This window comes from Nothobranchius furzeri, chromosome 13, assembly GCF_043380555.1.
Source record: "Nothobranchius furzeri strain GRZ-AD chromosome 13, NfurGRZ-RIMD1, whole genome shotgun sequence".
NCBI classification, from domain to species: domain Eukaryota; kingdom Metazoa; phylum Chordata; class Actinopteri; order Cyprinodontiformes; family Nothobranchiidae; genus Nothobranchius; species Nothobranchius furzeri.
This window is the reverse complement of record NC_091753.1, coordinates 49,815,609-49,829,430: the sequence shown is the minus strand read 5'-3', so window position 1 is coordinate 49,829,430 and position 13,822 is coordinate 49,815,609. Positions and strand designations below refer to the sequence as shown.

General features: G+C 43.6%; 1 protein-coding gene across 2 annotated transcripts in view; it reads right to left on the bottom strand.

Moving 5' to 3' along the window:
- zgc:77784 (roundabout homolog 2) overlaps positions 1–13,822 on the bottom strand; it is a 102,106-nt gene that overhangs the window by 18,206 nt on the left and 70,078 nt on the right. For both annotated transcript variants that reach the window (XM_015951146.3, XM_015951147.3), the window contains exons 11-16: positions 13,621–13,789; positions 6,305–6,471; positions 5,857–5,978; positions 5,440–5,656; positions 3,639–3,757; positions 490–661 (exon numbers count right to left, since the gene is read on the bottom strand). In XM_015951146.3, coding sequence (XP_015806632.1) covers positions 490–661; positions 3,639–3,757; positions 5,440–5,656; positions 5,857–5,978; positions 6,305–6,471; positions 13,621–13,789 — 966 coding nt within the window. The remainder of the gene's footprint in view (positions 1–489; positions 662–3,638; positions 3,758–5,439; positions 5,657–5,856; positions 5,979–6,304; positions 6,472–13,620; positions 13,790–13,822) is intronic.

Sequence of the window (13,822 nt, the reverse complement as noted above, 5' to 3'; positions counted from 1 at the left end):
TGTGTCTAACTGGTTCATTATACAAGAAAGTATGAGGATAAGATGTGAGGAAGCATCACATTTTTGGAAAGGTCACAGGAAGTTACGCAAATGTTGTTTCTAACAGCAATCCAAGCGTGTTTTTCCCAAAAGACATTTGAGACAAAAACACATTCAGGTTAAGGTGGAAATAAATTTATTATATTATTATTCAATATTTTAGTTGTTTATGATAAATTCAGATTTTACTTCCAAATATATTTTATTAGCTGTAGACACACAGGTAGGTTAGGGCAGATGGATGTGCCGCCATCTTTGATTTATAGTTCATTTCAGTCTGATGTGGTGAATTTTGTAGCCTATGCATTCCTACATGGTGAGGACACAGTAGAGAGAGCACCTTGTCTTTAACACGTTCACAAGACTGAATGAACACATTTCCCTTGTCTTCCTGCTGAGGATGCATCTCCCCATATTTCTGTGGTGGCTGGAGCACTTTGAGTGACTCACTGAGAAGCAGGCTGACAGGCGGGCTTCGAGCACCCACACCCAGACTGGTGACAGCAGCAACCACCACTGAGTACCGGACGTCAGGCAGCAGACCCGTCAGCAGGATGGACAGGACTGCTCCGTCCACGGTTCGGTTTACTTCCAGCACCACGTCCTTCGACAGACACCAGACCTGATGATCAAACAGAGCCGTGAGGGTAAAGTTCAAACAAAGCAAAAGCTTAAGGTTGGTTTATGCTTGACGCGTCCGCGAGGTCCGCACGGCTCCGCGCGGAAAAGTTGCGTCATTTTGCGACATTTTAACAACCACGCCCCTCCACCGCGTCTCCGCACGGCCCAAGATTTCCGCAACGCGCACCTAGGAAAATTTCTAACCACGCGGATGGACGGACGGACGCGGAAAAACATGGCGGACCGGCAAGAACTAGTATGGCAGAGGTTCGTAAATACAGACATTTGTATGATTCAGCTCTCAGAGATCACCGTGATCAACATGTTGTAAATAATTCTTGGAGAGAAATAGCTCGCGCTGTCGGAAAAGACGAGGACGCTGTTAAAAATGCTGAAATGTCATGTTGTAAACAGTAGTTTCTACTTCTACTATGGTGTAGTGTTGGATGTTTGCCGTAGAGCTCCATGCTGCCCCGTTCAGTTTGGGAGAATATTGGCTCACCGCAGAGACGAGCCGCACGAACCATAAACGCTGCGAGTTGTGAAGCGCGTTCCATCCGCGAGCCGCATCACCGCGCGGAAAGTGAATGCGTCAAGCATAAACCAAGCTTTAGTTCGTCAAGCAGGTTGTTCTGCCCAGGAAGTTTCAGGTAAAGGGTTTGACTCCAAAGGTTAAGGCTAGAGCTCACTTACAACTCAGGGTTAGAGATCCTCAGCCACACCTACTCCAAAACCAGCCAACCAATGTTTTTATGCATATCACTTTATACTACCCAAGTGGGGAACTTGGGTCTTCTCATACTACCCACGTATTATGTGGAGAATTCAGTGATTGAAAGGTATTTCTTAGTTGGCCCTAAAGCTGGATTTATACATCTCCATCAGCTCCACAAGGAAGAGACACGCACGGACGGAGACATTTTGCCCTCATACTTCTCCGTCGCCTCGGGAGAGTTGCAAAGCAGTTCCCTGCCAGGACAACAGAGGGCGTAGCGCTGTTCTGTGGTATCCTGTCATGTATCTGCTCCAAGATAGTGTGTTTATATTGTTTTTTGTATACAAGAGACTTTTTAACACAGACAAATTTGTTTCTCATTCTCCTCCACCTCTTCATGCGCTCGCCACCTCTAAAGCCACGTTTCCTGTCATAAAACGCTTGCTGCATATCTTTACTCTCCTCCAGTCACGGGGAATTAAACGTTCATATTTTTAGAGTTTTTTTGCGAGATATTCTTCCAGCTTCTGCATGTCTGCCGCTAGTTATCCTCGGCTCTCTTTATGCTTTTGAGGGCGCAATGGCGGCGGTGTAGATGACAGCGGCATCTTGACCACTCACAAGCTCGCGTTCTTCGTCTCGACGGACGGATGTTTAGAAAAGAGAGCTCGACTCCGTTCATCCTTGCGAAGGCTCTCCAGCAGGTCCGCAAGGATGGACAATGGCGTTGCGTGTCTCCGCACTGACGCAGCAGCATGACTCAGGCTTTACTCGTTACAGGATGAGGGATAAAGGTAGAGAAACCAAAGCCAGAAAAGCTAACAGACGATTTCTCGTGAGTTAGCTATGAACTTGTGCAACTAATCACAATGAAACTTATTTTTGGGTCATTTTGACGCCCCTAAAAAGTAATTGCCAGTCCCCCTGAATAAAAACAACAGATCTAACAAAAAGCAACATTTGTAGTGACAGCATCCAGTGTCTACCCTAGTGAACTAGACCAAATTCTTGCTTTGCAAAGTTTGGTCTAGGAACGCTCCACTGGAACCTCAGCAGCCCCTAACAGCATTCTGGCTGCCCAATCACAGCTCTCTAGAGGGGTTTCAAACACATAAAGAGCCGTGATTGGTCCATAATGGTGGGCCAATCATAGTGCTCTATCTGCTTAGTGAACAAATCACAAAGCTTTATCTGCTTTGTGGGCCAATCAGGGCACTCTATATGCCTGGTGGGTGGGATGATGCAACAGAGTGAAACAAGATGGCGACAGCTCGTTTGAAAAGGCTTTAACATCAATGTTGGACTGTTAGAACTTGGGCTTCATTAGAATCAGGAGCAGATAGATGTATTTAGGTGCTTTATTTTAGAAAAAATGATGTGTTTTCTCCTTCTTCAACTGCGGACGGCCTCATTTACCGATAGCTGTTGCGTTGAGTATGTCACATTCATTGTCCAGAAGCATGCGGAGATCATTTGAAAGACAACGGTAGAACCCGCCCCACAACCGAGAGCCGTCAATGGAGCATTGCCAGACTAAATAATACATTTATTTAGTCTGGCTTGCCAGGCTATCCAGTGTCGTCTATCAGCGAGGTCGCTACGGTAACACAGTTCCTTTCCAGCCCTGCTGTAATTTGCATATCTCTCTCTATTGTTTTGCGAGGAATAAATCTTTCATTAATTAACCTTTAGTGGAGTTCTGTGATGAAGACAACAGCGGGCTGTAATGAAACTATGTGCTGGGAAAACGCTCAGCCTACTTATGATATTTCTCACATTTAGGTCTTTGAAAGCTTGAATAGAATAAAGCCTGAAAATGAGAAGGTTGCGGAGATTTGGTGTGGTCCTCGCCTTCTTCCACATTCCCGACAAAAACTTATTTATTTTTTTTTTTGCCGAGTGGTTTACAATTTCCTACAAGTAGATACAGATGGAGAAATCAACTCAAAACAATAGAATAGTCGTTTTTTCCTGGAATTGCAGCTTGATGATTAGTAATCAGTGTTGCGCTGATGCTGGCGGACATAATCAGGACTCAGTGTTTTCTCGCAGAACAAGCAGATGACAGGAACAGTCAGTGTTCAGTGGACAATCTGATGACAAAACAGGAACTGGCAGCGCAGGAGCAGTAAAGAGTAATTACTAATTGTTAATTGTGAATAAGAGGTTTTCATATTCACCCATTCACCGGGGAAGTGCCTGTGTAAGAATGTAAAATGCCCGGTTCCGTCACCCTCTGCAGCGTTCCCAGGTGTTGTCTCACCTTGTATTCCTGAACGATGCCTGTCTGAATATTATGAAGCGGCGGCTCCCAGGAGATGCTGATGCTGGTGCTGTTGGCGAGCTGCACCGCTGAAACAGCCTGTGGAGACCCACTTAGAACTGGAGACATAAGAGGGCGACACAGGTGAGCAATAGACTCCAGTACACACAATCTTTGATCATGCATTCATAAAATAAAAGCCTTCGCCCTACTTATTTATCAAAAAAAATATTTTCCTTTGTCTGTTTATGAAAATCATGCAGTGAGAGTAAATTTATCAATACTACTTTTTTGTATTTTATGTTATTATTTAATTTTATTTACTTTAATTTAGTTTATGCCATCTGACATTAATATTAATTTGAGGGGTGTGACACATCCAGTGTTTTCACCATAGACATGAATACGTTGACGCCCCATTGGGCGCTGAAGAACGTAACAGCATCACCGCCATATTGGATGGGTTCCTCACTCTCCATACCCAGCTGGAGTCAACACAGAGTGGGCAACCATGCCTGTTTCTGTGCAGCTTATGTTTGCACGGCCAGCGGACTATTATAAACAGATCTTGTGGGATTGAAGGTGACTTTTTTATCCCTCCTGGTGAGATTTTACACTTTAATTCATTGTGTTTAAAGGGACTTTACGGAGTTTTGAATTTTTATGCTCGCGATTGCCCCCTCTGGCCAAAAGCGTAAAGGCAGCTTCAATAGTAGGCTCGTGCATGAGGCGCGCATGCTGTACGTGCACACTCCTTAACGAAAATAACAGCTGAGACAGTCCCTTGTGTGTGTGTGTGTGTGTGTGTGTGTGTGTGTGTGTGTGTGTGTGTGTGTGTGTGTGTGTGTGTGTGTGTGTGGCTCGGAGGACAGAGGACAGGAGAACGCGCAGCTAATTAATTAAATAATTTGGTTCTGTACCTTTCTCTTCAGCACAGCCGACAAAGGTTTAAGATGGGTCAGTCCTCCTGCATGCTCAGATAATTCCATTGCCTTGCTTGAAAAATTGTTCCAAAATGAAATTAGAACCCAAATCTTTTTTATCTGTGAATTCAATGCCGTCGGCGAGTCTCAAATAAAAATTTGGGCATCTTACTGTAAAAAAATATACCATTAATGTAAAAAAAATACTCTAAATAATGTGTTCGCATCCAGAAACAAACCCGGATCTTCTGCACACAAGTCCAACGTTTTACTAGGCGAGCTAAAGTGCCACTGGCGTTCTTTGTATCTGTAACATTTATATTCTTGATAACAGCTGAAACAACGTTCAAAGAACGGTTCGGAGGGCGATGCCTGAGCGTGAACGCGCATGAAGCAGCCTGCTCGACCCGAGCAGCTCTCTTTTTCTGTGATCTTACAGAAAAACAGGCAATCACAGTAAAAATGCCAGGGCTCATTCTACAGGACCAGGGCATTGCAGGAGAATGTATGAAGAAGAAATGTATTATTTCTATACATGTTTTGGCTGTCAAACTTCCATAATGCCCCCTTAAATATATTTATATTTTCCGTATCATGCCAAACCATATGTCAGATTTTCTGAAAATGTATAATAAAATTATTAGAATCATTAGAAATAAATGCATTGGGGGCAGATCCAAGATGACGGCCGGCTACTACGGCAGCTCCAAGAGACAGCAGGGGCGCCACGGGGTGCCTATTTGAGGTGGATTGGCCATCTGGCTTAGTGAGCACTTCTCAGTGGGCAGGTGCCCAAAGTGCACACAGTCAAGGTGCACTATTGCCACCGACCTGACTAAATAATAATTTTTTTTTTTACTCTGCTGAGACTCTCTTACCCTCCTCAGGTGTTCGTAAAAGAACCACGAGGCTGTCGTGTCCCTGTAGCTCATTGAAGAAGGGGCGAATCTTGATCTCGTACTCCTTGTTGCTGTGCAGATCTTCTAAAACCATGCTGTAGTCAGATGTAGCCTCCACGTCTCGGACCAACCAGGAGCCCCCGATGGTCCGATAAAACAAGCGGTAACCCTGAATGTACCGTGACTGACGGGCAACCTAAAGAAAGTTGGCAAGACAAACACATTCCACATTTACATGAACGCTCAGAGCCAGCCCTGTTTCTGCTTCGAGTGAAAATGTTTCTGACACGCAATGTTTGAAGGAGCTTTTCTGATGGCAGATTAGCGTGTCTTCTGCACTATAAAGATGACTTTGAAATTTAAAATGTTTTCCCATCAGCTATAACGGGAACTCACAGTCCACGAGATTTTGGCGCTGGTGGGAGAGAGAACCACAGGTTTCTGCAGGTAGATGGACACCTCTCCCAGCTCCCTCTGCACCTGTCTGTGGTCCACACCCTGTTCTGTTGGACTTCCATCTGAAATCACAAAAAATCCAGTCAAATGAGACAAAACAAAAGCACACACACACACAGCTGAATTACAGCATTCAGCAAAAAAGGGTAAAACTTAAAATTCAACGCTGCTCAGGGCAGGAGAGCATCACGCTGAGAAAGCAATTAGTTATGACACTGCACATGAAAAACACTTTTTTTAAACAGCGTAGCACATTATCTCTGCCCCACATCCACTATCTCTAATTTATTTCTTTACAAAGTGAAAAGAGGAGTGCAAACTGAGCAGTGAGACTCATGTAATGAAAAACTGGGATGAAAAGGGACATTTTTCTGATTATGCAACCCACCCTGTGTCCTGACAGGCTCAGAGATCGGACTGGGGTCACTGAGGCCGTAAGAGTTGACCGCTCGAACTATGAAGAGATAAACCGTGTTGGGGAAGAGGCCGACCACGGTGTGCCTCTCCTGCTTCACGTGGTCTGCCACGGTTTGCCAAGTGCTGCCCACCGACTGGCTGCAGATAAACCAAACAAGATCCACAACATATCATCATTGAGGGAAATAAAATCTCTAACCCTGTGTGTGACTCGACTATTAAACGAGTTCTGAGTTGCTCAAATCTTAACCAGGAGGAATGCTGATAATCAACTTTTGCCAAGCAAATGGGATGTTTTCACTCCAGTAATTTGAGATTTAATCTGGATTGAAACGGGTTTTATCACAACACAGCGACTGCGGATGTCCTGATAACACAGATGGGGAACACTGGAGAAGACAGAAGCAGAAAAACAACATTTACACACCACTTTTACTTGTAATTCAGGGAGAAAACATGTTTTAAAGCTTTCTCATTGATGAGAAACCATGAAACATACTTTAGTTCAAGTAAACTAATAATATGAGGAAAGGTAGGAATTCCCTGAATACTAAAATGTGACCTTTTTGAAAAAAAGTCAAAATCTCCAAACTGAATTTCTTTTTCTTAAAGACAAAATTCGCGCATTTTTCCAATACATTTGCAGTTGTCTCACTGGACTGTAAACACTAACGCCCAGTCTATCCATGTAGAGACTGAAAGTGATTTCCTTCTCATCAAGTCTGCACTTTTAATAATACCTAAAACTCAAAATAATGGATTTTTGTTTGCCAGAGGAACAGGACTCCTGTCCAGTTTTCCTGAAGAATCTGCTGAAGTGGTGGGATTTTATCTTCAGGAGCTCTCAAAAATAGAGACAGAATGTGACCCTGGATGTGAGAGCGAATGTGGAGCGCCCTTAAACTTGGTTTTAGAGGTATGGTATAAATTAGCTTTTAGTTTAGGCTAGTTTAGGTAAGGGTTAGGAATGGAACCCCAATGGTTAAGGTTATGATTAGGGTATGGTTAGGCATAGTGGAGTCACTAAAATGAATGGAAGTCAGTGGAGGTCCATACAAGCATGAGTGTGTGTGTGTGTGTGTGTGTGTGTGTGTGTGTGTGTGTGTGTGTGTGTGTGTGTGTGTGTGTGTGTGTGTGTGTGTGTGTGTGTGTGCACGTGTGCTAACAGTTTGACCCTGCGACTAAGTATTCTCTCTGTTTGCCAAGGGGCTGAGTGGGTCATGACGGTGAATCTGCAGCAAGCATGAATTTGCGGTCTCCAAGTCTGCAGCTGTGTGTTATTGTGGAATTCACATGGGGAAGTAATGAGTCATGAAAATAACTTATCTTTCATTAAAAGGGACACAGATGCAGACTTGTTAACATTTGTTAACATTTAACAACAAAACTCCAAACTGCAAGTGTAGAAATGCTTAGAAATGTATTTTCATGATTAAAGATAATAGTTATTTTGCGATAATGAATAATAAATTATATTCAGACTTAAAAACACAGATTTATTTTATTTTTTGTGATAACTATAAAAATAATTAAGTGGCTCAGAGGGAAAATTGTCATTTGGTATTTGGAAGATGGTTCAGTTTCCCTTAAAAATGCTGAGCATGGCAAGTAAGTTACCTAAAACAGCTAGCTGAACTAGCTTGTGTGCAATGCAGAGTTGTTCAAACTTTTCAAAGCAAGAGCCAAAATCTTCAAGTTAAAAGTCCTCAGCAGCCAAAGAAATGTGATTTTGATTTTTATTTAGAAAATTTAACTGACTTTTTATTTGCACTTGTCTAAATTAGGCCTCATATCAGCAAAAATCTGAACATAAAAGTGTTAAAAACAAAAATTCCACCATTCTAGAAATATGATTGGGGGCTGCACAAAACCACTCTGAAGGCAACAATTTGTCCTGGAATTAAGACTAAAAACAACTTAGCATCTTTTGTTTAATCAGCCTCTTTCATTAGTTTATCAGCATGAAAACAAGTAAAATGCCAAACCACTTCAGCTTCTACGAGAAAACAAATTAAAGAATTGCTTCTTGAACCTTTCAGATCCTTTTCATCTAAAACACGAAGCAGGTCTCCGCTCGCAGACGATTTTTCCATTTCCTCCTTTGACACTGCAGGTTGGCTTCTGACAGAATTCAGCAGGAAAACAAAAGCTGGCTGCTGCGCGAGTGCATGAACCCTCCGACAGCATGAGCACTGTTTAACATTTTACTCAAGTCTGTGGAGAGGAAAGCGGCAAAGGAATTGCATCAAGCGGGTTGCGATTTTTCCCCCCCGATCATCATCAGGTGCACCATTATTTCCAAATGCTCCTCCAGAGAAACGCTTTGAAGAAGCTGTTAACGAGGAAACGAGGGCCGCTTTTCTAGAGAGGATCCATCGTTTTGAATCGCACGTGAACAGTAATGTAAAATATATCTGACCACCTAAAATATTTTGGGTGAAATTTTTCTAAATAGGTAACAAATTTCATTATAGACAAGCCTCAGACCATCACACTACCAACACCATGCTGGGCTGTTTGTGTGAGGGTTTTCTGTTATTTTCTCTCCAGATGTAACGGGGTGCACGCCGTCCAAAAACGTCTAGTTTATTTTGGTATTGAGAGGTTGGTCTGGAATGCCATCCATCCATTTTCCTCTGCATCATGGGGGGCAGCAGCCGAAGCAGAGAGGCCCAGTCTTTCCTCTCCCCAGTCACTTGGACCAGTTCCTTCAGGAGAATCCTAAGGTTTTCCCAAGTCAGCTGTGAAATATAGTTTGTGTGTCCTGGGTCTTCTTTTAGGCCATTTGGCACCAAACAACCTTTTAATCCTCTGCTCCATCCAAAACCAGCATGCGTATCGAGCATAACATTAGTTGAAACCAATACTGATTAATGAATATATTCCACATGGGTCCCACCTGTACACTGGCTAGGATACTTCCCTTATTTGTGAACAAAACCCCTTAATCAGAAGATCATCGAGATATTTATTAACAAATGCGATACGAGACATTGTATTTTATTTATTGGTCAGCAGAGGTTTTGATCTTTGAATTCTCCCATGATGTTTATGTTTATCTTTATTTAGCAGATGCTTTTGTCCAAAGCGACTTACAAGTGGTAATCGGCATGTTGCCCTTGAGGCTAACAACAACATCATTGTCATCAATCAGGGAACAAGGAGTGGACAGTAGAGAGGGGGGACGGGTGCAGGGAGGGTGCTAGTTTAGAAGATGCTCTCTGAAGAGCAGGGTCTTCAGGAGTTTCTTGAAAATTGAAAAGGAAGCCGCTGTTCTGGTAGTGCTTGGTAGGTCATTCCACATTTGTGGAACGATGCATGAGAAGAGTCTGGATTGTCCTGAGCGTGGTGTAGGCACTGCTAGCCGACGATCCTGTGAAGACTGGAGCAGCCGGGCCGAGACGTAAGCCTTTGCAAGAGGATTCAGGTAGATGGGAGCCGTACCATCTCGGACTTTGTATGCTAGTGTTAGCAATTTGAATTTGATGCGTGCTGCTAGAGGTAGCCAGTGGAGCTCAATGAACAGAGGGGTGACGTGTGCTCTTTTTGGCTGATTGAAGACCAGACGCGCCGCTGCGTTCTGGACCATTTGAAGAGGTCTCACAGTACAGGCTGGAAGACCAGTTAGAAGGGCGTTGCAGTAATCGAGGCGGGAGATGACAGTAGATTGCACCAGGAGCTGGGTGGCATGTTGTGTTAGGTATGGTCTGATCTTTCGTATGTTGTACAGCGCAAAGCGAAATGAACAAGCAACAGAGGCAACATGATCTTTAAAGCTCAGGTGTTCATCAACCACAACACCCAGATTTCGAACTGCCTTTGAAGGAGCCAGAGATAGGAGGTCATTTTGGATTGAGATATTGTGCTGAATGGATGGTTTTGCTGGGATGACAAGTAGTTCAGTTTTAGAGAGGTTGAGTTGGAGATGGTGGGATTTCATCCATTTTGAGATGTCATTTTGATGCCATTTTTGCACTATTTCTCTTAGTTGAATCAAAGTGTCTCTTAACCACATCCTACGGAGTATAGATCAGCGGTTCTTGAGACGATCACCAAGAATCTAAATAAAAATGAAAACCTATTGCTGAAGCTAAATTTCTAATATAACTGTTTTTTTAACTCAAATAAAACTGTCTTAAATAGTTTAAAGTGAATGCTGAAGTGGTTTTCTTTTTGCCTGGAATGACTTAGCTCTTTAGGCATGCTTGAATGTTGAAATCAGAGATATCTGTGGTTGCGTATCTTAACAACTGCGTATTTGTGGACCTGAAGGTGGTGACCGTTGTTTCAGATGATGCTCTGGGTTGTTTTGTTCTTACATTTCTTTTAGAAAGTGACGATATTTGTTGTTTCTTGAGATCATTTGTCTACCTGTTGTCAGACAGGTTCCATGAAATGAATTCTTATTCTACAGGTCTGGCAATTGGTGAAACTAAACACAGCTTTCCAAATAATGTTGTTAGTTCAGGATTTAACAAATAAGTACATTTTTTTTGTGCAAAGGGGCAGTTTCTTTGTTCTTTCTCCCATTCAAAAAGTCCAAAACCCAGCATGCTATGTGTTTCTGAACCAACTGACTGGGAGAGAGTGTGTGTGTCTCCATGATGGAGTGGCGATCAGCTCATGACAGCTTCTCCAGACCCCAAACGGAACAAAACATGCAGAAAAACTGTTGAATAAATCAGAAACCGTGGGTGTTGGTAGGTGATGTTGAGCTACGACTGCAGAAAAATAAAGCATTTTTCTACTTCCTTCAGTCATCTGGAAACGAAAAAGGCAATCACAAGCATTTTCTGGATGATGGAACATGCAGATGTGAGTGAATCCTTCACATTTATTTATTTTCCTAACGTATGAGTGTGAATGTGTGTGGTTGTTCAGTCCTCGCTATCTTGCTTCTATAATGAGTGGGCTCTCTGGCTTAGCATGCACCCCCCCTCGACGCCCTAGGACAGGACAGAGCTGCCAGGCCGACCACTGCGGTAATCGCCTCCTTCATTCGCTCTTTGCCTCTCTGCAGCCCCCAGTTGGTTGTTAGAGCTGCTACGACTCTCCTCAGGACACCTTGGTTAAACACTGAAGCAGCCACTGTCACACTTCCTGTTCTCAGAGACGCTTAATAGAACCGTTGTCTCCTCGGGCAAAGATGAGTCATTTAAAAAACTAATGGCTCTAAATACAGATGACTTCATTATCGAACAGCAGTCAGTTAAAGGGTGGAACCTTTCTCAGCGCTGGAAAACTGATTGAAGGTTTTCTGCTGAACTTTAACTCAGAGAGACTCAAAAATGGTTTAAAATGCGCAAACAACAAGAAACAATTACAGATCACTTGTTTTCTAGTTAGAGCACAGACTCCCGTAGGTGTGACAAAACAAGTAAAACCATTAAACCATGCACTTTTGGATCTGTTTAAACAAATATTTAACAAGCTTGTTTTTTCTGTGCATGGTTTTAAAGTAACAGTGAGCAGTTTCCTGCTCCTCTATGCTACCGGTTGAAAGCTGAATTACAACTGTCGTAAACAACTCTGCTGGAGCAACAAGATAAAACTAACATGAGCCAACTAATACTAAAACAAACCACGAAGTTAAAAGATCCACACTGTTGGACAAAAATATTACTTACAAGTCCAGTAGCAACAAAGCCAGGTCACCATCAGCCCATGAATTTATAGCCTCCTTTGGCTCCCTCAAACTAGCGTAGGCCGCTACGTTGGTCACTCTGGTTTTAGTTATTTGCTTCACCTCCAAAGACATTACTCTCTTACTTTTACTTACAGGCTTCGTCTTGATGCCAACAGAAAACTTATTTTTTATCTTCTTGTGCTTTTTATTGACGATAGGTGAACTGAAAAAGCTAGCTGCTAGCTTAACAGCTAACTGCCATAAAGCAGGCGAAGAGCGCCCCTATAGAGCACCTGCCCGTTCCACAAAACTGTCCAGTAGAGGGCTGCAGAGTGGTGCCAAATATGAAACTGGTCATGTTTCTAACTCAACAATCACGTTAAAGCTCTAGCTAAAAACTTAAAAAAACTATTTAGAGTTACTTTAAGAAAAATAAGAGTAAAACTTGTCTGGGGTTAACATAAGAACAGAGTTTTAATTGTTTTCTGTGAATTTAACTAAATCCAACCTCATAAATTTTAATGACTAAATAACAGCACACTTCCGGCACTCGCAGAGTACAGACGCTTCCCTTTTTGCTCCCTTATCTTTTTTTTCCCAAGGCTCTTTGTCCTGTCTGCCCACAGAGCGCTTCTCTGCACTTCTCCTGAAAACCCCTATTTTTTAGAAATGGATTTAATTAATTGGTCATTCAACGCGATTGATAAGATTTTTTCAACGATGATAACAGAGCAGGGGGCTCCCACTTGCCCGCAAAGGACACACCCGGTGGGGTATATGCTCGATTCCTGGAAAGAATGGAGGATCGTATGCCTCTCCCAGTTGTCCATTGAGGACGTCGAAGATGTGTGGATGTTTGGCCTGATGATCACTGGATTTCTTCTGATTGGAGTGGGAGGATATCTGGTTTTCTGGAAATTTGGGAAGACGGGAGCGATTGGAGGGCGACCCGCACCCACGGAAAGCACCGTCCGTGTGGAGACCTTACAGACTCGGACGTTACTCGAGGTGAATCATAAGCTGGACAATGTTCTAGCTGCGATACCGGTATTAGTGCGCAAAATGGATGTCATCTCGGAGAGGGTCACCGGACGGTGTGGAGATGTTTAAAACCTGAATTGGCTTCACTGGAGGACTTGAATGATCAGTTAAAGACTTGAAGGCAGAGAGCAAAATTATCTCTGTCTGACCCAAACAAAGTCTTGTTATCTGAATCTGACGCCATGGCAGCCTTGTGAATGGCAACAACAAACCCCCACAATGGAATGCAGACAGATGCTGTGAAAATCCGACCTACCCCGCCGCCTTCGGATTGGTGGACTTCAGCCTGGCGAGGTCATCAACCTGCAGGTGTCAATGTGCTCTGTGCTCCTCCCAAGATCTCCCTCCCACCTGTGGCTACAGTGGCTGAGCGCCATACAGGGCTGCTCTTGCTGGGGAAACAGGATCCCAGCCCCCCCCCCCCCGCCCTCCTATTGGAGTCACGTGTTATGTTGTGTTGTCTGAAGTCTGTTGCATATCTGTTGAGGTGGGTTTTTTTGCAGAGCAAAGCTGCCCTCCTGCTGGTGGGTAACTCTGAAGTGCCTTTTTTCCCTCCACCTGAACCAATCCTCATTTAATACCAGATCAACAAAAATCCAAGCGCAGCACCAGAAGCGCACCTGAAGGCCTCGAGGACATAGGAAGTGACGGCCGCCCCGCCTTCATGTGGATTGGACTGCCAGGTGAGGGTGACGGTGTTCTTGGTCACCTCGGTCACTACGGGCTTTTGCGGTGGTCCCGGAAGCTGGATGAACTCAGAAACTCTGGATCCAGAAGATGCTCCGTCCTCTGTTACACAAAGAAAAGTTCTAGATCTAGTCG